This window comes from Callithrix jacchus, chromosome 4 (genome assembly GCF_049354715.1).
Source record: "Callithrix jacchus isolate 240 chromosome 4, calJac240_pri, whole genome shotgun sequence".
NCBI lineage: Eukaryota > Metazoa > Chordata > Mammalia > Primates > Cebidae > Callithrix > Callithrix jacchus.
This window is the reverse complement of record NC_133505.1, coordinates 75,002,893-75,030,357: the sequence shown is the minus strand read 5'-3', so window position 1 is coordinate 75,030,357 and position 27,465 is coordinate 75,002,893. Positions and strand designations below refer to the sequence as shown.

Here is a 27,465-nt window from a genome sequence, read left to right as displayed (position 1 = left end):
TCTTTCTCATTAGTTGACTCATTTTCTTCATTGCATTTTTGGTCTTTACCAACTGGTTTGCTTTTGCAGTGACTGGTACTTGTTCTTTTCCATGCTTAGTGTTCCTTTCAGGAGCTCTTGTAGGGCATTAATTGCTTGTCCATAAAGGATTTTATTTCTCCTTCACTTATAAAGCTTAGTTTGGCTGGATATGAGATTCTGGGTTGAAAGTTCTTTTGTTAAGGATGTTGAATATTGGCCCTCACTCTCTCCTGGCTTGTAAAATTTCTGCTGAGAGATCTGCTGTGAATCTGACTGGCTTCCCTCTGCGGGTGACCTGACCTTTCTCTCTGGCTGCCCTCAGCTTTTTTTCCTTCATTTCGACCCTGGTGAATCTGATGATTATGTGCCTTGGGGTTGCTCTTCTTGAGGAATATCTTTGTGGAGTTCTCTGCATTTCTTGAATTTGAAATTTGGACTGCCTTGCTAGGCTTGGGAAGTTCTCCTGAATAATATCCTGGAGTGTGTTTTCCAGCTTGGATTCATTCTCCCCATCATATTCAGAAACACCAATCAAGCGTAGATTAGGTTTTTTCACATAATCCCATATTTCTTGGAGGCTTTGTTCATTTCTTTTCACTCTTTTTTCTCTTGTATTGCCTTCTCTTTTTATTTCATTGAGTTGATCTTCAATCTCTGATGTCCTTTCTTCTGCTAGATTCATGTGGCTATTAAAACTTGTGTTTGCTTCACATAGTTCTCGTGCGGTGTTCTTCAACTCCATCAAGTTGGCTATGTTCTTCTCTAAGCTGGTTATTCTAGTTAGCATTTTGTCTAACTTTTTTCAAGGTTTTTGGTTTCTTTGCATTGAGTTAGAACGTGTTCCCTTAGCTCTAAAAAGTTTGTTATTATCCACCTTCTGAATCCTGTTTCCGTCAATTCATCACACTCCTTCTTGTTCAAGTTGTGATCCTGTGTTGCTGAGGAGTTATGATCCTGTGTTGTTGAGGAGTTGTGATCCCTTGAAGGAGAAGAGGTGTTCTGGTCTTTGGTGGTTTCACCTTTTTTGCGCTGTTTTTTTCTCCTCTTTGTGGATTTACCTGGCTGTGGTGTCAGAGAGCTGCTTGATGAGGTCACTTGTCTGCCTGTGAGGGTGCTACTGGGTTTCTAGGGACTCCTTCAGGTTACTAGGGAAGCTTCCTGTGTCTTTTTTGTTGATGCTGGGAGATTAGACCCGCCTCTTCCACTGACCTGTAGGTGCTGCTGGGTTGTCAAGAATGCCATCCCATTGCTACGTAGGCTTCCCATGTTTTTTGTTAAAACACGTAGCCCAGTCCCACCCCTCTAATGGTGGGTTGTGCCCTTCCTCCACTGGGCTGGATCATTCAGGTTTCATCTCAGACTCTGACACTGGCTACGCAAGCCACTAGAGTCAGAGCTTTAGCTCTCTGGGGTTTGTGGGTGAGGTTAGGAACCCGCCCAGCCGCACTCGGCAGTCTCCCCTTTCAGTTTTCTCTCTCTCCAGTCATGGGGTAGGGGCCACCCAGCTGTTCCTGCTTACAGCTCCCTCTCTCTCTGGACAGCGATAGCTCAGTCTGCAGACTCTTAATTCAACTCCGCACTCGCAATTCCCGGTGCTTGACTGCAAAGATTCCCCGTTCTGTGTTTTGCTGAGGCTTTGAGAGAAGCGCTGTATCTGGACCAGAGCACCAGAGGTGAAGGCTCTGACTCGCTGTAGATGCACTTTCTGGGTGAAGCAGCACCTCTCCCCGCCTCGGTCTGCCCTGAGTGGGCTTTGCTCACCCTTGGACCAGACCCATTGAAATGCATCTGATACCTCAGTTGGAGCTAGGAGATCCCTGGGTTTCTGCATCTCTCTCACTGGGTGTTGTGCACTGGAGTTGTGTCTAATCCGCCATCTTGGATCGAGTTAATTATTTAAACTTTCCTTGAGGTGTAGTGTTCTTCATTCATTCAGCATATTTTTAGCTCCTATTATTTATGTGTTGTTCTATATACAGACTCACAGAACTCATTTTCCAACAGGGGAAGAAATAGATGCATGATGATAACATGTCAGGTGGCAGTAAAAGTGCTAAGCAAAGTAAGAGGATAGAGGTGGGAGGAAGGATGCTTTTTATATAGAGATGCCAGAAGGCCTTTTTATTTTAAAGCTATTTTTGAGCAAGGCCTAAATGATGTGAAGAAGAGAGCCAAGTGGATATGTACAAGAACACTTCAAGGATACATAACTAGTACAAAGGACTTGGAGTAAAAATGAACAAAAGAGGGTAGGAGACAATATAAGGAATGGAGAGTGGGGTTAGAGAGAGCTCTACACATTATGTGAAGCCTCATAGCCCATGGTTAGAGCTTTGGGGTTTATCTTAAGAGATACAAGAAGTCATTAGTGGGTTTTGGCTCAGGTAGGATGGGATTTACTTACATGATTACTCAGAATAATTGTCTAACTCACAGGGTGTGTGTATAAATAAGAATGAAATTTTTCTTTATGAAATTGCTGCATTAAAGTAAGAATTCTCAAAGCATAACACCTTAGATTCTTATCAACAGTCACATAGACCAATGGAACACAATAGAGAACCCATAAATAAATCCACATATTTCCAGCCAACTGATTTTTGACAGAGGTGCCAGGAATGTGCATTGAGGAAAGGATAGTCTCTTTGATAAACAGTGTTGGAAAAACTACATATCCATATTTAGAATAAACTAGATCCTTATCCCTCACCATATGCAAAAATCAACCCAAAATGGAGTGAAAACTTAAATGTAGAGCCCAAAATTATGAAATTATAAAACTTTTGGGGGAAAATGTAGAGAAAATGCTTTGGTACATTGGTCTAGGCAAAGATTTTGTGGATAAGACCTCAAAAGCACAGACAACCAAAGCAAAAATAGACAAATATGCACTAAAAAGCTTCTGTATAGCAAAAGAAACCATCAAGAGAATGAAGAGACAATCTGCAGAAAGCAAGTAAATGTTTGCAAGGTATTCATCTGACAAGGGATTAATATCCACAATATACAAGGAGCTCAAGCAACTCAACAGCAGCAAACAAACAAACACCCCAATAATCCGATTTTAAAATGGGCAAATGATCATAATAGACACTTCTCAAAAGAAGACATACAAATGGCCAATAAATACATTAAAAATGCTCAACATCATTAATCATCATGGAGGTACAAACTGGAATCGCAATGAGATATCATCTTACCCTAGTGAGAATGGGTATTATCAAAAAGACAAAAACTAAAAAGACTACAAAAACAAAAAAACAAATGCTACCAAAGTTGTGGAGAAAGGGGAACTCTTGAACACTTTAAGTGGAAATGTAAATCAATATAGCTATTATGGAGAACAGTATGGACACTTCTCAAAAAACTAAAAATGAAACTACCATGTGATCCAGAAATCCCACTGGGGATACATATTCAAAGAAAAGGATATAAGTATGCAGAAAAGATATCTGAAAGCCTGTGTTTATTACAGCACTACTCGTAATCGCTAATATATGGAATCAAAATGGGTGTCCATCAAATGAATAAATGGATAAAGAAAATGTTATCTGTGTATATATATACATATATATATATTTACATTACATATACATATATAACACATACACACAATAGAATGACATCCAGCTATAAAAAAGAATAAAATCCCATCATTTGCAGCAACATGGACGAGCCAGAATGACATTGTAGTAAGTGAAATAAGTGAGGCACAGGATAAATACTGCATGTTCTCCTTTATATGTAGAAGTTAAAAAAGTTAATCTCGTAGAAGTAGAGAGTAGAATAATGATTACTGGGGCTGCGAAGGGTGGGGAGTGGTGATAGGGAGAAGTTGGTTAATGGTTACAAAATCACAGCTATAAAGAATAAATAAGCTCTGCTGTTCAATAGCACTGTAAGGTGACTATGGTTAACAATGGTGTATTACATATTTTCAAATAGCTAAAAGGTAAAATTTTGAATGCTCCTGATACAAAGAAATAATAAACATTTGAGGTGATGGATGTAATTATCCTGATTTGATCAGCCAGACTATATGAATGAATTAAAATATCATACTGTACTCCCTAAATATGTATAATTGTTATGCATCAATTAAAATAAAAATATTAACACCTTTAGAAATACTGTATTGTAGTGATATACAACTTGAAAGAGATGTGGAACTTGTATTCTCAAATCTTTTCTCACTTTACTACATTGGGCTAAAAGTAAAATGCACCAAAAGACTAGTATTACATAGTTAATGATAAGAAGTAAATTATAATTGTGTCTAGATGCCTTCTAATCAATGTTATCTAAGTAAAACAATGCAAGGAATATATTTTTAAAACTGGCAGAATGGGCTGGGCACAGTAGCTCACACCTGTAATCCCAGCACTTTAGGAGACCGAGGTGGGTGGATCTCCTGAGGTCAGGAGTTTGAGACCAGTGTGACCAACATGGTGAAACCCCATCTTTACTAAAAATGCAAAAATTAGCCAGGTATGGTGGTGGGTGCCTGTAATCCCAGCTACTCAGGAGGCTGAGACAGAAACATTTGAACCCGGGAGGCGGAGGTTGCAGTGAGCCAAGATCACGCTATAGCACTCAAGCAAGACTCTGTCTCAAAAACAAAACAAAACAAAAACTAGCACATTGTCTCTAGAAAAGGTCAGGTAATATTGGAAATATCAAAAGATAGAGTTGAATGAAATATTCAAGTAATTAAGTAATCTTTTGAAGACATTAACTATCAATAAATTATTACCATTTACGACAAATAGTATGTGATAACTCAAGATTTTTACATCTAATCAATTGAAAATTCTAAGAGATTATCTCACAATAAAGATTTCTTTATTCTTCATCAAGCCACAAATGAAATTAAACTCAACCTGAAATAGTTATCTCCATCTCTCCTTCAAACTGTCGACAATTATACGGTGGATAGGAAAGCAGGAGAAACATATATCTGTGAGTATTTATAATATGCCAGGTTCTAAGTGTTGTATACATGTTATATTGCATTCCTTCTTCACCATCAACCACTGGGTAGATCTTATTAAGGATAATTTTCAAAGCAAGTAAGAGCTGGAAAGGATTCAATCCTAAGTGGTTCAGGCTCCAAAGTGGTACTCTTTCCAACATATTGTTTTAACTCCTCTAAATATTATTTCTTAGGGTTACAGATCAAACATCAAACATCTTTAGAACAACATCTGATTCCCTTAGTAACATTGCACTTCGATTATTTCACAATTTCACTGAATATGTCGTAGAGCAAAATGACTTTCAATCTTTGTGTTATGTAGGCATTATTTTGTGCACCTGCTCTAATAATGGCAATTACATGGCAGAATCAAACATGAAGGAAAGCCTTCTTTATTTATTGCACATTAAAGTTGCAGGATCACATAGTGCAATAGGAGCAGAAATAAGCTCATCCTCCATTCCTTAAAATGAAACAATACATCCATGTTTATTACAAGTGTCAGGAAGGTTGAATGCATTCATGGTCATGGTCATCTAAAGTCATTTTTAAAAGGCAGAATAAATGTTGGTTTAATCAAATGTGGGTGCATGTATTGAAAAGATAAAGGAAATATGCAGATTAATTATTTGTTGTATAGATTATACATTTCTTTTATTCCAGCTGTTTTAACCTTGCCACTAAAATCTCTTGCCATTATGAATTATCATGGAATTTAAAACAAATGTTAATATCCTTAAAACATACCGCAGATGAGAAGTCATATAATGCATTGTTACTCTAAGACACATTTCAGTATATTTTATAGATTAAAATACAATAAATTGGCTAATATTTATCAATTTTTATTAATTTTTCCAAGTTCTTTTCTACTGGTTTTAGCTTCCACAGAAGGAGGAATGTTCTGTGAAAAACTGTTACAAGATTGTAAACTCGATGAGAGCAGGCCCTGTATTTTATTATTACTGTGAAGGCTCCAACGTCTGGCACATCTTTTATTATAATAGCAGGAGCTCAATAAATAGGTGTTGATGGATGAATGAATGAAAAACAAAATAAATATTTAGATGTTAAGTAAGAGACGTATACTTATGATTAAAGGGAATGGACAGGGAAATGCATCCTTAAAAGGTATAGGCTCTATCAAGAGTGACTAAATACTTAATCTTTAAAAAAGAATTTAAAGTTGATTTAATAATTTTAAAAATAATTATTCAAATAGGATTTCCTTCTGACACAGAATTTTTTTTTAGTAGGCAGGGTATTTTTCCTAAAACCAATATATGAAATTTCTTCCTATGCCGGCACTCTTAAATATGATAGAACTGGTAAATCAAAGAAGTGAAAAGACAAGTTAAGAAATGTGTATGTGAATGCGCATAAATCACAGTCACCAACAATTAAGCCACATGCATTTTTTAAGGCATTTTTATGTCACTTTAAAGTATAGACAGAACAAATAAGTGAGAACACCTTCCATTGCAGGTAAGAAAACTTAAGTATGGAGAGTCTGAGTGGCTTAGCCAAATTCACCCTCTAACCAAGGAAGAGTCTGGACTAACTCAGAGATCTTTCTACTCTCTTAGTCCTCCTAATTGTGATACCTTGGGCACATCATTTTACCTATGTGTGGTTCTCAGCTGTAAAATGAGGATAGAGATATTAGGCTGGCATTTTTAAATGAAGTTTTAAAAGTGAAATATTACAAGTGGAAGTACTCTGATCAAAAAGCACAGATATATAATATTGAATTGCTCTTATAACATAGCAATTTTTATTTTAGTGCAGGCTTCAAAATGGATGCTGGTTAAGAGTAGTCAACAGACCTACTGGGTTCAGATCCCAGTTTGGCCACAAGGTATGTGGCACCGGGCAAAAATTTAACCTCCCTAAACTTCAGTTTTTCCATCTGTAAAATGCTAATACTAATTCCTAACATGAAAAATAATTGTAAGGATCAAGTATGATAACATACCTAAAACACTCTTCTCAGTGTCTGGTACAAAATAAATACTGGCTATTGGTACATAGCACAAAATAAATACTGGCTATTGGTAAAATGACTTGTATGTTTAGTTTGATTGAAGTAGTCTTTAGAATCAGATATTGTTCAATTATATTGAATTTTCATACAATGATATTGAAAGTAAAAGTACCCCAAGAAATATGTTTTAAAGAGCAATAATAAATGGCCTGTCCCTCCTCAAAAATCTTTTTCAAAAATAAAGGTAGGGAGCTACAGAAAAGTCTCTGCTGGGGATGTATCAAAAGACAAGAGAAGCAAGAGTTCAACAGGGATTTGGGAAAGGGAATGCTAAAGAAGGCTAGGGCACAGCTAGAAAACAGATTTTCCTGCTTCACAGTTTTGCTAGAGCTTAAAGGCACAAAGACTAGCAGTTCCAGATCTTTCCAAAGTTCACACCAGCCTGCCAATATAAATTCAAAAGCAGACTAGAAGACTGATAGTCTTTCTTATTTCTTAATCAGCATTTTAATATAGTCTTTGATAGCCTTTTACAGAAATATGTATTTGTACAGAATATAGAAAAATGAGATGAACACATTTTTAAGTCATTCTTGAACAAAACCTTTTTTTCCCATCAGTATTTGCTTTTTCTTACCGGCTCTCCTTTATCCCCTTTCTGCCCAGGTGAACCCGGAGCTCCTGGTAATCCTGCTTCTCCCTGAGTAAAAATGCATATCTGTGTTAGCAAACATTCTGTCACATTGATCTAAAGCCAAATAGTTTATAAATATGAAGCTGACAATAGCAAGATAAGGCTTTGTTCTCTAAGCTGATGCTTAGAGTGAGGAATAGTGAGCCATGTGAACAAGGGAAAATAGGCATGTCCAAACACCATTTAGCATCATCTCCTCCAGACCTTTCATGAGCTAGAACACATGCTCCTTCTCTATGCCCCTCCCCTTGAACCTTGTCTTTTCCATGGCACTTACTATGCGATTTTAGCCACTAAAAAAATGAAAATTTCCCTTAAATTTTCACTCCATCCCCATCCAGGTTCAGCCAAGAGTTGAAGTAGTGGTGGATGAGTAAATCGAGGACATGTACTAGGTCACAGTGCTAGGGCATACTCTGCTCCATAGCAACTGGAGCAAGTTCTCCTTTCCTCAGGTATGGGCATTGGAGAAAGCCACCAAGACACCACTCAGCCTTGTAGCACAGTCTATATGACTGACATTAACATCCATAAAGGAAGTTCATAAAGATCCATGGCTTGGCGTTCTTGACCAGGGGATCATATTGGTGCAGATGAAAAAATTATTTGAGTAATAACAGAGCATCTCCCTATATTCCCCTAACAACTTATGGTGGATGGAGACAGATGGCTGAAAATCTGGGGATGCTGGAAAAACACAGTTTACATGGAAAAAGAAATACAATGTAAACTATTTTTGAGTATATTTTTGAAGAGCAGGCAGTGTTTTCTTCAACTGTGAATTCCCAGAACTTCAGCCTATTCTTAGCACACATTAAGTGCTCAGTACTTGCCTGTTGTACAGGTGGTTCCTCCCTTCACCTTTCTATTAATTCTAGTTGATGCCCTGGAAGGAGAACTATCCAGATAACAATCCAGGAAGTCCTATCTTCAATGCCTTTTTCTTAACCCACCCCAGCAACTGAGGTATTTGCTTCAACAAACATTGAAGGACAAGATACTTTCTGTGAACAGAGACTCCATTCAAGGAGCTGGGCTCATAGTCTGGGGGGGCTTTCAGTGTGCACAGATTAAAACCAGCATACCTTGTTCGGAATGCACTGGCACTGGTCTTTATGTTCCTGCTTTACTGGAAGATATGCAGACATTTTGCTGGCATGAGTAGTTACTGATGATGATGCAATATTTCCAAAACCATCCTGTTCTAGGCACTAAAATCCAAAAAGATGCTTTAGGAAATTGGATTAATTCCAAACATTCTGATGTTCCAACACTAGTTCCCACTAAACTAGGGATTTCTGAGGTTGCCTGCAAGAACTGCTTTCTTATTAACCAAAAGTTGACACCGGTGTGAGAATGCTTATCACACATTTGCTGTTTCCACCTGAGCCCATGTGTTTTCTTATACTGACAACACACAAGAAAAATATTTAAAATGATAGTCTTGGTAAGGAGTTCTAAAGTTACATTAGGTAACTTTTTGGTAAGTACAGAAATTTCATACATTTATAATAATTGTACTGTTGCAATAAAATAATTTGTAAAAACAATATGTGAATACGTCTTTTGGGAACAAAAATTAAACTTGAAGCACATAATTTGAACCTATAAAATATGCTTACCTTCAACAAGATTATTATTAAAGCATCTAAAGTAGAAAATAAATTCTTTTTACACTCTTAGACAATGCTTATTAAATCAAAGTATACTTTGTTCTATTCTACTGTTCTTTAAACTTATTAAAAATGTCTTCACTGCAACAGACAAGTAGTGGATTTTATACTTATCCAGTGAGTTCAGAGCATGCCGGACAACATAAAGTGAAATTTAATTACAAAGCAATGAACTTTTTTTTTTTTTTCAAAAAAATTAATCCAAATGGAGAATCTGAAAAGGATAAACACATTCTTTATTCTCAACATCATGTACCAGGCTCCTCACAAGAGTTTTCAACTCTGAATTCACAATTTCATGAAGTGAAAGCACTAGGAGAAAGTTAATACATTACTTTGTAAACCACAAGTTATAAATGTGAGATAAGGTATTTTCAGGATACAAAACTAAAATATTGTCTGTGTTTATCTACAGTGGTTGAGATCACAGTTGATACTTATTTTCTTTTACAGATTTGGCTATATTTTCCAATACACATAGATAACTTTTGTAATAAAAATTCATTTTGATGATCCATGCAGCAAACCACGATGGTACACATTTCCCTATGTAACCTGAACATCCTGCAAATGTACCCTGAACTTAAGTTGGAAATAAGAAATGTAAAAAAAAAAAAATTGGTAGTAACTGAATTATTTGATAATTACAATAAAAAATGCAACAAAACTAGCACCCAGAAATACTGTAAGTAGTTTACTGTCTGGCACTAGTTCTTTCAAATCTACTCTCTCCAGAATTCACGATTAGTTATTTATCCCAAATCCAAAATTCTAAAAACTACTGTACATTTGAATGGAACAAGTTTATCACCAAAACAGTTCATTCATCTCATGTGATTTGATATTATTTCTCAGGCAGTTCTTACCTCATGGCTTCAAAGTCAGATAATAAATACCTACTTAGAATTCATATTTTTGCTCTGGATAACTGAGTCACTATATTAAATTGAGGATTTAAACAACTTTAAAAGTATGTCTCAGCCTTCACCATAAACCTCTCCACACTCCAGTGCCTAGAGGCAACACCAAACACAAGTAAGGACTCTTCTCCTCATAAAACCTCTGGTTTTGATTGGAAACGTATTCAATATCAGCCCTTAACATTTTAACCACATTTCTCATTTATTTTCAACAACTGTTACTGATTTCATCCTTCTCTTAATATTTGTTCTTCATTCTTTTTGTGCCTATCATCATGAAACTTGACTACTTTAGAAACTGAAAATCTAACAGAAACAAGGAAGCATGTTTATAGGTGATCTTCAAGAAATGTTGCCTTTGAAATGCTTCATAAAATACTGATAACCAGAAAACATGTGTGATTTGAAATTCGAGGATAAAATTAGATACTTAAGCAACTACATTAAAAATTTCTAAGTTCAAAACATTTTGCAACGAAAAAAGAAAATAAATACAACTGGTATCAGAAGTACAGCAGATGCATTTAAATGGCTTTTATATAATTATTTATCTCTCCAACTGTACATTCCTATTTATAAAATGTAGTTTATTTCTATTTTTTGTTAGTCATTAAATGAATGGTGATATCCCCTCCAAATAATTGTCAGCAAAAAATACAGTCTTTTGTTATTTTTTCCATAGTTGGAGATAAATTTCCACCTTAATTTCTATTCTTTAAAACTAACTCCCAAATAATCTTTTCAAAATGTGATTTAAAAATCTCTTGTTCATAATGTGTGAGATCATGTTTTGCTTTGAATTACCAACCAACCATTGGTAATTCATCACCTATACTTCTTAAATAATTTCTTCATAAATCAGTGGAAAGTGCCTACTATATTAATATAATGATAAAGGCAATGATGACCAGTCAAGTATATAATATTCTGACATATCAAAAGATCATTATATTACTGTTCAATCAGAGAAAGTTATTATTTTTAAAACTTTTGCATCAAAAAAGCATAATTTTAAAAAACGTTTGGAGAATTAACACCTTCAAGACTTAAATGTGTAGCTCCAGGAAGTCTAGGTATTTAAGTCTGTAGACTGGCATTCTAAATTGTCTTTTCAGATATTTATAGAAAGATATTTGGCTGGCTTGCATTTTACTTGGAATGAGATACATGAAATGGATTGGATACATGCTTTATAAAGCCAAGTTACAAAGCAAAATATATAATATTTGAAAGACTTAGCTTTGCTTTAAGTCACTTGGTCATATTCTCATTCCACTACCCAAAGTGAGCCACGAAAGTTAAAAATATTTTTGAATTATAAACTCTTGATAAAATTATTGTGTAATTTTCTATGCCAAGTATAGAACTTTTAGGAAATCTAAGATCCAAAGAAAAGGCATTTTCACCTTTTACTTTTACTTTTCATAAGTTCTTTCTGTACTTTTTAAAGAACTAATCCCTTTTGAATATCTTTCTGTTCCATTTATCTCTTTTAGTAGTTAATAAGTCAACAAATGAAACAATGATTGTCTACTTTCTCCAAATGAAGCATAGGAATAAAAACTTTATAAAGGTAAAACTTCCCTTACTGAGTCTAAATTGTACTTAAATAAATTTAAAAACAAATATAATTATGCCTAGTATAAGATAGCACACATGACCCTTACAATGACAGATATAGAAATTATTGAATTTAGTGTTCTTCTTGTAATTAAAGATTGATATAAGAAAGTAACAGTTGGACAGTTAGGTTGGGAATATTTAGAACCAGAGATAAGGAACTAGATTTATATTTTGTTTCCAATGGGAGACACTTAAGGACTTGAAAGAGAAGAAGAGAGGGCAGGAAATGTGCCTTATTCGTGTTTGTTAGCCCTGTTCCTTAGCACAGTGTCTAGAAGATCAGTGTTTTGAACAAAGTGCTTGCTGGAAGAGTGAATGAATATACAAAGCAGTGACTCAGACTTATTCTGGTTATGCTGCAAAGTACAGGGGCAGGACATGGGGAAGGCAGTTGATGCAATAATGATTGACAGCCCAGACATGAGATTAAGGTGGACTTCGGAAGTAATAGGAAAATGGAAGAAGAAGATGAAAAGTCTATGTCAAAGGAAAGCTAGCCAGGATGGGTGACAGGGTTAAAAAAAAAATTAGTGAGAGTAAAGTATGATCATAGATTTAAAACTTCTGTAACTGGAAAATAATGGTGCTGCTATCAGAACATAGTTTGGGAAGAAAGGCATAAATTCTTTTTTAGTTATATTGAGTTAAAAGTGAGGAAATATTATCCCAGAAATTAAGGGTGAAATTCTGGGATTAAAACTATAAAAAGTAACCGTGAAAAAGCACTATGAAGGCTTTCTTACTTGGAACAAATTATTCACCTGGTTTCAACAGAACACACTCAGTGCTACCCTACATTTGGACTCTACAAACTACGCACTAAAAGATAATTGGCTTTATTCATTCTTCATCTGCAAAGAAAATTAACTTACCTTAGTGTCTGACATTTCACAACATGTTTCTTGAGCTATGAAGTTTGCACTACAGTAGATTTTAAGTTGGTGAAGTTCAATCTATTAAAAAATTAGTAATAAGAAACATTAGTTTTTTGAGGATCACATTCAGGAAGTTAAGAACTACAGTAATTTAATTGGAAAGAAAAAGAAAAGTAATGTAAATGAATTACTGGTAGATACTTTAATGTTTTTACTAAATGTAGGCTTCATTGTTTCATGAACTACTTGAGAGACATAGAGTTGGATATAGAGATGGATCTATAGATAAATGAAATCAGGCAATGAAAGCAATTGCAAACCTAGGTTAGCTGTTTCAAACAATAAAATAGAAAGCTATTGTTTTACACTACAATAATGTATGCCCATAAAATGAGGCCGTTTAAAGTAAAAAAAAAAAAAAAAGGATAAAACTTTAGATTAAAGATATGAGCACATGATGGGAAAGGCTTATCTGTACTTCCAGATTCCTATATAGGTGTTTACTTACCAATAAGAAAAAAATGTTTTTATCTATAGTTCATTAATTCTGCCTAAAATCTATTGATTTTATATTATATTGGTTTAATTCAAGCAAGGCTAACAACCTTTTTATAAAAATAATTGATTCTTTCTATTTGCTTAGCAGATTTCTGTTTTTTTGGCATTTGGACATGAAATTAAATGTAGTTCAAGGAAAGTATAATCATGCTTTTAAATGCAATATCAAATCACCACCTAAGAAAAAGTGTATAGTACTGACTATTGATAAAATATCAGTAGAACAAATTCTTAAATAGGCTGTTTGAATTCTTCAAGCACTGAAATGTTGTATTAAATAATGCATTACTTTGAGACCAATAAGCACTTTATATAGAAAGACCCAACTCTAATCTTATAATAATTATCCTAGGATAATGGAAAGTAGGCATTTGTGAGTAGTGGTGAATCTCCAACTTTAAAAGCAAAAAAGGAGGAAAAAAGTTATAACTTTTACTTTACATCTCAAATGAACAAAATCAATTCAGTTCATAGAATACATTAATAACTCCAGACATCTTATAGATTCATGAACAGCCTAAGATTTGCAGACAATGCAAAATCATGAGACTAAATGAAATGTAGTGATTTATGTTCTATAACTTTTTGCGAGATTAAGGTTAATTTTTATTTATAAAGTTTAAATACACTGTCTTACATAGTATAATGAAATACCAGCAGTAACATATGAATCATGAAGAATGAAGAATGAGGACTCCAATTAATTTCGTTCTTAACTAAAACTTATTTATCATCACTGTTATCAAAATAATAAATATTGAATTCCTATTATGTACCATCCATTGTATCAGGCCCTGCATATGAATTGTTTTACTTAACTAAAGATAGATGATCAATTTTCAAGGATTACAATCTAACTGAGTTCCAACCACAGTCAGAATAGTTTATGCTTTCTTTATTCATTCATTACTTTGGAATGCTTCACTGATACAGTGCTTTAGAAGGAGAATGTTTAGGCCTAAGTCTGTACTGATGCTTGTCAAAATGCTGAGTTGACTTAAAAAAAGAAATCTTATCAGTTTTGTCACTTTCTCACAAAAACACACAGGTGGGATATGTGAGATAAAAATCAATCATGAGAATGTTTTTTCCACTAACACGCAGCCCAAATACATTTTTACACCACAACAGATCTTATGAATCACAGGGCATGTGCAGAGATGATGAAAAATTAATCCATTCAAAGTTTTAGTAGAACCAAGAATCTTTTACAAAAATACGAAAAATTCTGCTTGTTTAACTCAAATAGAAACTATCTCTAAAAATAACTGCAGCATTGTGACATGTCTTCAAGTTTATTCTCAAATGAATCAAGAATCCACATTAAATTTTGAAACCACTGAAATACCATGGTTTTCACCTATGTTCTTTTCATAAGGATTCACTTGATATTCTTTAGCCTCAAATTGTGGTATCAATTATTTCCTTGGGTGATAAGTTAATGAGACATAGGACATAGAACACTTAATCTTCTTAGGTTGAGGTCTAAGACTGGATCCCATTCTTGCAAAAACTCTAGGAAATAAACTATAAACTATTTATACATAACACACTAAGAAAATGTACAGCCATCAAATTTAGATATATATAATTTTTTAAGATTATAGGTCTTGTTCTCTAGGGAAATCAATAATAAATTTATATCATGTTAGCCTCAAGTGTAATATTTAAAGGAACTTTATATCCAAAAGGGTTTTACTAGGTAATTTTTCTCTTTCAAATGACCTACTAATACATTTAGTGACTATTTTAGTAGAATAGAACCCTGAAACACTGTTATAAGTTTATAAAAAAAACTTTGCAATACAAAATAATTGCTATTTTGTATAATAGCAATTTGTAAGGATAAATGGTCTATTGTTCTTGAATAAAAATAGCAGATAATCTGGAACCATTTAATTTAAACTTCAGTTTTTTCCAGTCCTTTCTATTTAAAACATATGAGCTTAGAGTAAAATTATATTTTGTATTACATTTTCAATTTTCACCAAAATTTACTTTTAACAATCTAATTTTTTAAGGTATGACCTAATTAATTTAAATTTAAAATTTAAATTATTTTAAATTCACAGGTTGAAGAAAATGGGTATAAAATGGAGTGAAAATAATATATGTGAAAATATAGTTGGAAATAACATAGCTGTTCTTCACACATCTGATGGCAAATTAATCAAATTCACAAAATCGATGATAAGGGAATATTTTACACAGTAATAAAAGGAGGATGTTTTTAAATAAGATTTTTTAAAAAATTTAGAAATGTTCGTTCTTTCACAACTAACATCACAACTTACATCCACAGGCTTGCCATCTGAAGCTCGCGCAGCAATAACTGTCTGTCCATGGAAATCCACAGTGTCCTTTTCATCAGTCTGCCTGCTTGCAATTAAATTACAATCCATGTAGAGTGAAATGATCCGGGATTGTACACTAATGCCAAGTTTATGCCACTGACGATCAAACAAAGGACGAAGTTCTCGATTTTTAAAAATGTAGTTCAACACATCTCCCTCTGTGGCTTGAAACATAAATTCCACCACCTTCTTTCCACCATCAACTACTACAGAAATCTGCAAAAATGTAAAGTAACTTTAAATGTTTTAAATATCAATGTTCAAACTTATTAAAGCACACAAAGAAAAGCTCATGATGCATGTTAGTATAACTGGGGCACTTAGTAAAATATTTTAGATGACACTTGTTTCCACCAGGTTTGTTAAAACAAAAGAACAGCGAATACTGCTACAAAAATGGTTTAGAAATGGGGCATTCTGGTGAATGTAATATGCTCCTTCCTAAGAGAACATCTAAGAGAGAGAGAGAGAGAGAGAGAGACAGAGAGAGACTATGTGTGTGTGTAGTTATTTTAAATGTTTATATAAATCATTTATATTTATATATACATAATTTATATTAGCATAGATATAATTTTATAAGAATATATAAATCATTGGTCTGTATTAGTAATGCAGGAATTTAAGGTTACCAATTTAAGAAGACTAAGAATATGATCATTTCCCTAAGTAAGGAAACTAAGATCAATTTTTTCACCATTGATACTTTGCAAGGTACAGAGAAAACATATTTTATAAAGGACATATTCTTTTGGTTCATCTACTCATCAAAAAAGTATAGCTGTATTAACAGATTAAAAGATCAGTGAAGATTTAAAACGTTTCAAAGATCTGTGTAGAAGTAAGTACAAATGTATGGTGCCAATAAGAAATTCCGAGGTTCTTCTCCCTTCCCTGGAGTGCCAGCATTCCCTCTTTTCAGCCCAAATGCCATCCCTTCCACATGCTCTCCTAGATCCCTGCTCTCTCTATCCCACAATTCCAATGAGCTGTCCTTTCTATGCTCCCATTGTCACCACCTAACACTAAGCTTAACTCTACCAATGCACTTGTTCCACTTTATTATAACTATGCTGCATTATGTTGTTCTCCTAGATGTCATCTCCTTAGTACCTTATGCTCCCCGAAAATACAAGTTCTGTTTTTTTTTTTTTTTTTTTTTTTTTTTGAGACAGAGTTTCGCTCTTGTTACCAAGGCTGGAGTGCAATGGCGCGATCTCGGCTCACTGCAACCTCCGCCTCCTGGGTTCAGGCAATTCTCCTGCCTCAGCCTCCTGAGTAGCTGGGATTACAGGCACGCGCCATCACGCCCAGCTAATTTTTGTATTTTTAGTAGAGACGGGGTTTCACCTTGTTGACCAGGATGGTCTCGATCTCTTGACCCCATGATCCACCCGCATCGGCCTCCCAAAGTGCTGGAATTACAGACTTGAGCCACCGCGCCCGGCCCACAAGTTCTGTTTTTTTTTTTTAGATCTCTTTCTCTTTTCCTTGTCATTATCTAGCATATAGCATGTGTTCCATACATTTGTATTGATGGGATAAATATTTAAGTCTCAATCTTTGTTCACCAAGAGCTGCCTGATGAAACAATGAACTGCTTTAAAAATAATATATAACAATAGAGATGACAGAAGATGAAGAATGCGTTAGAAGGAATTAGTCAATGAAGCAGTTGTAAAGAGAATGCAGCTTGACATCTTTTTTTTTTTTTTTGAGATGGAGTTTCGCTCTTGTTACCCAGGCTGGAGTGCAATGGCGCGATCTCGGCTCACCGCAACCTCTGCCTCCTGGGTTCAGGCAATTCTCCTGCCTCAGCCTCCTGAGTAGCTGGGATTACAGGAACGCACCACCATGCCCAGCTAATTTTTTGTATCTTTAGTAGAGACGGGGTTTCACCATGTTGACCAGGATGGTCTCGAGCTCTTGACCTCGTGATCCACCCGCCTCGGCCTCCCAACGTGCTGGGATTACAGGCTTGAGCCACCGCGCCCAGCCGCAGTTTGACATCTTTAGAAAAAATATGGATGGACCTAGAAGCAAAATAAAAACAAAGACTAACACTATGTCATCCACTATACTCTCATATTTTGGATCTCAGCAAGATCATCCTAAGTAGGAGAATATTTGCACTTCCTTTTCGATGATCCCTCTAAAAGACAGAACATTTGGATATCAGATTTACTCGCAAATTTGTGCACACAATTCAAAAAATTCACCTGGCTTAATCTAACACAAGGAAAACTAATAAGCACAACTCTAATGGTATTTTACCTGTGGAATATTCTGCTGGTTTAAAACCTGCCACAGAAACCACCGTTCCTTTTTGGTGTTTCTTCGTACTCGAAACATGGCGGTTACGGAGTACTCCTCAGGAAGGCCTTTGGGAAATATCTTACTGTGGAAGGAAAACAAAGAACTTTTGTGTGGAAACTGAAGATGGCAAGAAAAGAAAATCTAGGTATAAAGTTCTGTGTAACAAAACATCTCAGTCACATTTTTTTCAGTGAACTTATAATTTATTATGTACTTTTCTTTCTCTCCTTTCAAAAAAGATTTCTGGTACAGTGTTGTTAAAGCTTGGTGTGTATAAAAATGAGTAAAGAGATTACAGTATTGTTTCCTTATTCAACAAGATATTCAACAGAAGACAACCTCAGAATTCACTGCAGTCTGACAAACAGTAGAAATTTATCAAGGAAATAAAATAGTGTTACTTGATTTTGTTGGTAGAGAGAGGTACAGAGAATTTTAAAGAACACTGGTGATAAGTAAATGCATATTTTCCAAACACATTTCATCATATTAAATTCTTGCAAATGAGTTCCTAATACTGATTTCCTAGTCCCAACTGAAGACCATGCAATTATAACATAAGATATTTTAGCTTTATTTTTCAGTTTGCTCTTTTATGGCTATTAACTTTTTCTTGCTTTGTACTATTGTCATACAAATCACATCTTTACATTTTATATTCCCAGCAATGTAAATTTCTAATTACTGCTTTATGTATGTATATATTTATCCAACTGTATTTTAAATCTGATGAAAAAAATAAAAGAAACACAAAGTACATTTATTCTGGCTTTTATATTTATCTATGTAATTAATTTTTCCAGTGCTTTTTATTTAATTGTTTGTATTTGAGTTACTGTGTAGTTTCCTTTCATTCAGCTTAAAGGCATTTCTTTACTATTTGTTGTAGGGTAGTTGTGCTAGTCTCAATTCTGGCTTTTTAAAATCCTTAATTTCACCTTCAGTTTTGAAGGATAGTTTTGTTGGATATAGAATTCTTGATTTACAGTCTTTCCATTCAAAATGTTGACTATGTCATCTCACTGCCTTCTGGTCTCCACGGTTTCTGATGAGAAGTCAGCTTACTCATATTAAAAACTTATTGTATGTGGTCAACTACTTCTCTCTTGTTACTGTAAAAATTCTCTCTGTCTTTGACTTTAGGCAGTTTATCAAGTGACCAAGTGTGGATCTCTTTGAGTTTGTCCTTCTTAGAGTCTGTTGAGGTTCTTGAATATATAAATTAATGATTTTTACCAAATTTGAGGAGTTTGTATTTCTTATTTCTTCAGATAGTCTTTCTTTACTCTCTCTTCACTCCTAGAATTCCTATGCATGCTTGCTGGTATCATACAGGTCTTGAGGCTCTGTTTATTTTTCTTCATTATTTCCCTCCTGTTATGCAGACTAATTGAACTATCTTCAGGTTTCTGAATTTTTTCTTCTCCCACCTAAGATCAGTTCTTCAGCCCCTCCTGTAAATTTTTCATTTCTGTTTTATACTTTTTTACTCAAAAATTTGATTTGCTGCTTCTTAATAATTTCTATTTATTGATATTCTCTATTTGGTAGACATCATTCTCATACTTTTCTTTAGTTCATTACCGTTTCCTTTAGTTATTTAAATATATTTAAAATAACAGAAAAAGTTATTGTTAAGTAAGTTCAATGTCCAGGTTTCCTCAGAAACAGTTTCTATTGGTCACTCTTTTATCTGAGTATAGTTTTGCATACCTTTTTTGAATATCTTGTAATTATTAATTGAAAAGTAGACATTTAAAATAATATAACATGGTAACACTGAAAATGAAACTCTACCTGTCAATGGTTTGCTGGTGGTGCTGTTTGTTGTCATTATTGTTGTTGCTTTTTATTTGCTTAGTCAGTTTCTTGAACAAATTCTGTAAAGTCTGTATTCATTGTCATGTGTGACTATTGCAGTCTCTGCTCATTTAGCTTAGGAGTCAACTAATGATTGAACAGTGAAAAGCCTTTGACCTAAAAGCATCCCAGCCTTTGCTCAAGGCCTATGTGTGTATGATAGAGAATACCTTAAATGTTCCGGCTGGCAGTTTATAAATCACCTTAGCCTTCATTTCCACTTATTCAGAGCTTTGAAGTTGGCCAGAAATAAGAGTTTAAGGCCTTTTCAGGCCTTTCCTGAGTTTGCACACAGCCCTGTACATAGAAATACATGTCTGCTTTCCTACAAATAGGTTGGAGCTTTCTAATACTCTATACGGACGTCTTCTTCCCCAGTTTTTTCTTTTAAACATTTTTTTTTTGATCAGCTTCTTCTTTATTCCAATTATAACTGCTGCCTCAGGCAGCTGCAAGATTAAACAATTACCACTGATTATTTTCAATTAATATCCAGAGGAAAAGGCTATTCTTATAAGCTCTGATCAGGTCAAATAATGACCATGTGTTGGGATTTTTAGGGAACTACCAGGCAGGTAAAATAATAGCAATTCTCTGAAAATTGGGCTTTGAATGTACTTCACACTTTTTCTTCCCTCTCCAGCAGCTGCTAAGCTGCTAGTTTTCACTGTAATTCTGAAGCTACCGGTTTTCAACTGAAGCTACTGGTTTTCAAGCCTACCATGTGTTGGGGAAAGAGGGATTTGAATAGGACAAGTTAAAATGCCACAAAGCCCGCTAGTCTTACTGAGATTCAATGTTTTTCTTGAATAAACACTCATTAGATTGTGAAAGCCCCTTAAAAAGTTCTGAATATATTGATTTTGACAATTTTTGCCTGTGTTCTCACTGCTTTTCTTGAGGAGTAGATTTTCTGAAATCCTTCAGAAATAACAAATTGTTATTTTAAGCCACTAAGTTTTGTGGTGGTTTCTTACAAAGCAAAAGATAATAAAAACATTTTTTCTCTTCATTTTCTACTTAGTATAATAGTCATGCAGTCACTAGTCCATCTGTTATTAAGACTGAAAGCTCTTTGAAAGCAAGGACAGCATTTAACATATCTTTGTATCACCCACAAAGCCTAAGTGCATTTAGGTTTTCTATTTGTTGAATGAGTGAGTGATCCAGCAAATGAGACAGAGACATGCTTAATCTGATGTTTAATAAAGAAGAACTAAATAGAGGTTGGGTGTGGTGGCTCACACTTGTAATCCCAGCACTTTGGGAGACCGAGGCAGGCAGATCAATTGAGGTCAGGGTCAAGACCTGCCTGACCAACATGGTGAAACCCTTTCTACTAAAAATACAAAAATTAGTCAGGCATGGTGGCACACCCCTGTAATCCCAGCTACTCAGTCGGCTGAGGCAGAACTCCTTGAACAGGAGGTGAAGGTTACAGTGAGCCGAGATTGCACCATTACACTCCACCCTGGGTGACAGAATAAGACTTTATCTTAAAAAGCAAAAACAAAAACAAAAAACAAACCTAAATATAATTATTTTTTAATAATTTATAATCTAGAGAGAATATTTTTGCATCTCATGGTAGTTCCTACTGTGACAAAAATAAGACTATTATCAATATTAATATGTAATAATTATATTTTAAAATATACATTGAAGTAAATTTAGTTATGTTTAAGGAATAATTGATTTTTAAATCTAAGTATATAATGAATGAAAATCCTTATAATTACTATATTTCCCTTTCAGAAATTTATATTGTGCATTCAAGACCAAAATATGATTTTGCTTGCCAAGATTGTGCTATTTGAAGAAAAATAACATGTTAAAAAAAAAAACTATTCTTACAAACTATTCTTGTTGTTTATACCACAGAAGCACAAATGCTTAATGTGACACAGAATAGTTTCTCTGGGTCTTGCCAAAGTTTCTGTTATAAAAGAGGCCATATTGGGTTACCAATCTGTTACCAGAGAGATATAATGACAGCTTGCTATGTCTAAGATATCCATGCTTGAATATTTTGAATGGAGTGTAATTTCCTATAAGAAATCCTATCCATTGCTTATTCAGTGATACTCCCATTAAAAAAAATATTGTTGATCTTTACTTGCTAAATTCATTCATATATTGGGCTAGAAATTCTCAGTGGGGGGATATTTCCTGCCTTCCCTCAATTTTATGCATGTTGTATGTAGTTTAATGTCATAAATGAAAATTTTATCCACATAAATTAGTACTAACCTACCTTTGAAGAGCCCAGACTCAGTAAAATTTAAGTGTAATTTATACTTTATTTTAAATTGTCTATTTTTTACACATTAATTAAGGTCATCTAAATATTCGTGGACCAATGAGGGCACAAATATACCAACTAACAAAATATTCAATATAAAATCAATATTTAAAAAATATAGCTAAGTAAACATCATACAGTCAAACTAAAGTTGGTCAAAGTGATCCAAGCATGCTAAGGGAAATGTGTCGCCTGGGAGCCCACCTCACACTGGCCTCTGAGGCTAAGGGGCTAGCTCTAGATGTAATCTGGAGTATCTCTGAAGCCTTGTAATTCATATATCTTGGACTCCTTTAAACTTGTAATTCACTTCAATGTTGTAGAAATCTAAAATGTAGCTTGCATCTGCTCCCTGACATCTCTGTGTACAGCAGCTCTCTGTTTAATCATCAAGAAAACCATATGAAATGTAGGGGAAGTGGCCAAATGATCAGAAATAGAACTCCTTAAAAATGACTAATTACAGTACAAGCAGTGTCCAGATCTCAGAAACAGTGTCAGTGCAGCTTTGACTCTGATAAAAAATTTATTTCATAAAAAATCTTAACATTAAAATGTTTCTTTCTTGGTGTTAAGATTAAGAAGGGTTTTTTTCTTTATATTTTCTCAGTTGTTACAAGGAGCATGAATTGTGCTACTGATCAGGTTTTTAAAAATTACAGCTATTCCCATCTTGGGAAAAATAACCCTAACTTCTAATGTGACCTATAAATTATCCCTATATTCTTCAAGGACAGAGATGAGGGAAAATTAACACAAACTGCACCCCCTCACACACCTAAAAGGCCATATGCCTCAATATGTTAGTGGTGAGGCAAATTCTTTATAAACTGATAAGGGTACTAATATTATTTCTTCTATTTTGGTAGGTAAAAATTAAGTTGAAAAAGTCTAGAATCCCCAACCTATAGCCTTTATAATGAGTAAATCACTGAAGCATTAAGAGAAAAGGCAAAACAAACAAACAAAAAAACCTTCCAATAAAAACATACCTATGACGATATTTTTCCCATTTACTGAGAACAGAATATCTAATTACAAAGTACTAGGACTAATATACATGGAGTTGAATAAAAAATAACATTTTATTAACCCTGAAGCAATTTCATTGTATAGAACTTTAAGAATGAATTATATTTGTCTAAATTCCATATTAACTTCATTTTCTAGATTTTCTTTCCTACCTGATTAAGAAAAAATTTTTTTCTGGTCAAAATTTACTTAAAACTATTAGGAAATACAAATAGAATAAAGCCTAAAAGATTTCTGATTACCAAAAAGATCTCGGCATGAGAGAGAGGAAGCATTTGATCACTCTATATATATGTATAATTGTTATTAAATAGATTATACATACAACATTCTTCCTAAGTATGAAGTGCTTTCACTAACAAGTCAAAACACCTAAATGTCTACTACTAGAGCTTTCTTCCTATCTGGAAAATGCTTGTGTTTATAAAACACAAGCTCTGCTAATATTGAGATAGTCCCAGAAAGTCAGTCACATATTACTAACAAACTGTCAAAAATTAATTTTCACCTTGGAAAATACAGAGCAGAGATTTGTGGGGGCTGCTATGAAGCAAAAAAGTTTTAAGAGGGAAGATACAGAGAGGGAAGAACAAATCCACAGTAGGAAGCTCTCCTGAGTTAGACAGACAAAGAGGAGATGCTAAGCCTTGGGTAGTAAATGTGTCCCCTTAAGGTAATAGGAGTTTGGGAGGAAAGTTCCAAAAAGGAAGGGATGTGAGACAAACCTTGTCTATTTCTGTCTCCTGTGCTCTGGACTCACATACCTACATCCCTAGTGGGCATTTCCATGTGGAGGGGAAAGACATCGTAATTAAATAACTAAAATTGAACATTTTGTATTGCTGTCCCAGCATGTCCCTCTACAAGGATTACACATCTCAGAAAAGACATGGCTTTTCACTCAGGTGCTTCACCCAAATCCATACAAGTCATTCTTTCTTCATGTCTTTCCTTTACTATCCCCCATTGTGTCTAAACCATCAGCAAGTCTTACTGGTTTTTGTGTTTTTGTGTGTGTGTTTATTTTTTTGAGGCAGGGTCTCACTCTGTCACCCAGGCAGGAGCACAGAGGTATGGTCATGGTTCATTGCAGCCTCAACTTCCCAGGCTCAAGTGATCCTCCCATCTCAGTCTCCTAAGTAGCTAGGACAACAGGCACATGCAGCCATGCCCAGTTAATCTTTTGTATTTTGTAGAGATGGAATTTCACCATGTTTCCTAGGCTGGTCTCAAACTCTTGGCCTCAAGCAATCTGCCTGTATTGGCCTCCCCAAGTTCTGAGATTACAGGCATGAGCCACCTCCCCAAGTCTTTACTGTTTTTATCACCAAAACAGATGCTGACTTTGACCACTTCTCTCCATCTCCACTATCACCATGCTAAGCCAAGCAGCCACCATCTCTCCCCAGGACTCCTGTTATAGTGTCCCGATTGTCCTCCTTCTTTCCCTTTCCTTACAGTCTGGCCTGCACATAGCAGCTAGAATGGGCTTTTAAAATCAGACTATGTCCCTCCCTTACTTCCAACCTTCTAAAAGTGTTGCATGGTTCCTTGAATAAGATGCATGTCCCTGACCATGACTCATAAGGCATGATGTGATCTGACTCCTGCCTTCCTCTGACACATCATCTCCTATTCCAGTCTCTGTGTGGCACTCAGGCTCCAGGCACAGTGACTTGAGTTTTGCTCCTTGAACACACTAGGCTCATTGAGACTTTGGGCCTTTGTACTTCCTGTTTCCTCTACTGGGACAATCTTTCCCAGAGGTCTTCTGGGAAAAGATTACTCAACCCACTGCCTAAAGGCCACATGCAGCCCAAGAAGGCTTTGAATGTAGCCCAAACACAAATGTGTAAACTTTCTTAAAACATTATGAGATTATTTTTCTAATTTTTTTAGCTTATCAGCTATCCTTAGTGTTAATATATTTTATGTGTGGTCCAAGACAATCCTTCTTCCAGTGTGGCTCAGGGAAGCCAAAAGATTGAACACCCCTGATTTAGGCTTTTCTTCACTGTGCAGGTCTCAGCTCAAATATCACTTCCTTTGAATGGCCTAAGATTGTCCTCACCCTAGTAACTACCTAATACATTACTTTGTTCTATTTTCTTTATGGGCTTGTAACTACCTGACTTTTTAAATATTGATTTACATATTTATTCCCTGTTTTGTGGAACGTGATTTCAACAAAAACATGGTCTTGCAAAACTTGTGGCTGTAAATCAAGTACCTAGACTAGCATCTTGCATATAGGATGCATTCATAAAAATTTGCTCCATTCATAAAAATCCACAATGATGCCTATAACCAGTCCTAGTAGATGCTCAACACTTGTAGTGAGCATAAAATCTATGTTAGCTTGCATAAGGCCTTAATATGGATGCCTTATGAGACTGCTATATCATTCATCAGGAAAACAGCAGAGAGAAAAGTCAAATCTTGTGTGATTCTAAAGCAGGTTAATCAAAAACTTTGAAAAAAAAAGTCCATTAACAACACATCACTTTCTTAATTTCAAAAAGAAGTTTAAAATCTCTACAGGCTATAGCAAAATATAATAGTTGCTCCAAGATTTCACCAAAAGTGTTCTTCATAAAAATCTTCCAGTCCTTGGAAATGTTTCAGTCATAAGAGACCAAACATCATAGTTTCCTGCAGTTCTATACTCCTAAAGCTGGAAGGAAGTTTGATAGTAATTTAGATCAATCATCTCACTTCATAAATGAGAAATTAAAGCTGCAGACATTAAATAACTACTCCACCATTACTCTGCCAGAGGTCAGGTTGGAACTTGAACTCCTGATTTTTAATTCTAAGGTTAGTTTCTTCCAATATATCAAGTTGCTTGTATCTTTTTAGTTAAGAATAAAATTCCCCTCATCATTACCAACCTGACTTAAAAGTAATATTTTGGCACTATGAGGGGGAAAATGGTCTCTATTTTTCTAAGTATTAAGGAGGGATAAGTAAATATATTAATTTCAAGAAATGAATAAATAAAAGGTTTACAATCACACTATAATATTAACAAAAACAACAATGAATCATATTTTACACTCCAAGCAAACTATTTATTCCAACATTTGCACACATCCTAGGTGATCAGTAGCCCTGAAAGGTAAATTATTACAGTTCCTTACAAAACACACAGTTATAACTTCAAAATAGAGATTACTGCTTATTGGGTTTTGGAAAAGATATCTGTGCTAAAGAAGATGAAAACAAATCAGGAATATTTTCTCTCTATTTCTTAGATCATTTTCTAGAAAAATTAGAAGTTTTCACCAAGCATTTCTTTTTTTTTTTTAATTTTAAGTTCTGGGGTACATGTGCAGGATTTACAGGTTTCTTACATAGGTAAACCTGTGCCATGGTTCACCAAGCCTTTCTTTAAAGATGAGTGTAATTTTCAGGAAGTAGTGAAAATTATGAGAATAGTATGTGTACTAGTACCTAGGGAATGTGAAGAAAGGCACAAAGTGTTCTAATAAGTAATACCTCTGTCTTTATTTTCCCAATGAAAAGTAATACATTGGGATTTTAATACTTTGGGAAGAACAACAGTAGAATGGCAACCTAACTAAAAGATAAGTGAGTTCTTAAAATGTAAAAATAATGATCATGTAAATATCTCAAATGATGATGGAAAGAAAGAGAAATGTTTGCATCAATCCTACATTATGGTTTTCCGGGCATACAGTAAACTTTCATTCTAATCATTCCCTGAATTGTGAAGTTAGGGCCCGGCATTGCTATCCACAAAGTTAACTTAATGAAGGTGAAGTATCTGGCCTCCCAGGGACAGAGATCAACTGAACAAATAATGAGCATTCCCAGTTGTCCGATTAATGAGAAACCAATAAAAACTGCCTTAAGAGTATAAGCTTTGCTTTTCATACTCCCTTCCAGATGGTTAGCATTGTAAGCAAGACAAAGCTGGGGAAAAGCAGAAAATTTAAAAATTAATTTACTACTTTAAAATACATGCTCATATTTATTGACAGTTGTTTTATGGGGAGATAGAAGCAAACAGTAGGTTGCATTTATTCTCTATAATTAGGCTCTTGTGGTTTGTTGTCAAGAAAAATAGAAACAATAATGAAGTTCATAAATTTGTTTACTCCTTAGTATATTAAGTAATTAGCAATTTCATTGTATAGCAAGTTCAATTGGATGTTTTTGTTCAGTATTCCTAAAAGAACCACAGTTTGTAATGTGGTTACATCCCTGTGTAGTAACGGCTCTGTTTCAAATATAGAAAACGGAAAGGATAAAATC

General features: G+C 34.7%; 1 protein-coding gene across 9 annotated transcripts in view; it reads right to left on the bottom strand.

Annotated features, from left to right (window-relative positions):
• COL19A1 (collagen type XIX alpha 1 chain) overlaps nucleotides 1-27,465 on the bottom strand; it is a 359,940-nt gene that overhangs the window by 275,519 nt on the left and 56,956 nt on the right. For 7 of the 9 annotated variants that reach the window (XM_017971197.4, XM_017971198.4, XM_017971199.4 and 4 more), the window contains exons 5-9: nucleotides 17,952-18,075; nucleotides 15,618-15,893; nucleotides 12,763-12,843; nucleotides 8,760-8,885; nucleotides 7,618-7,680 (exon numbers count right to left, since the gene is read on the bottom strand). In XM_017971197.4, the coding sequence (XP_017826686.3) occupies nucleotides 7,618-7,680; nucleotides 8,760-8,885; nucleotides 12,763-12,843; nucleotides 15,618-15,893; nucleotides 17,952-18,075 (670 nt within the window). The remainder of the gene's footprint in view (nucleotides 1-7,617; nucleotides 7,681-8,759; nucleotides 8,886-12,762; nucleotides 12,844-15,617; nucleotides 15,894-17,951; nucleotides 18,076-27,465) is intronic. The other 2 variants (XM_035296027.3, XM_035296031.3) reach the window with 1 other exon arrangement.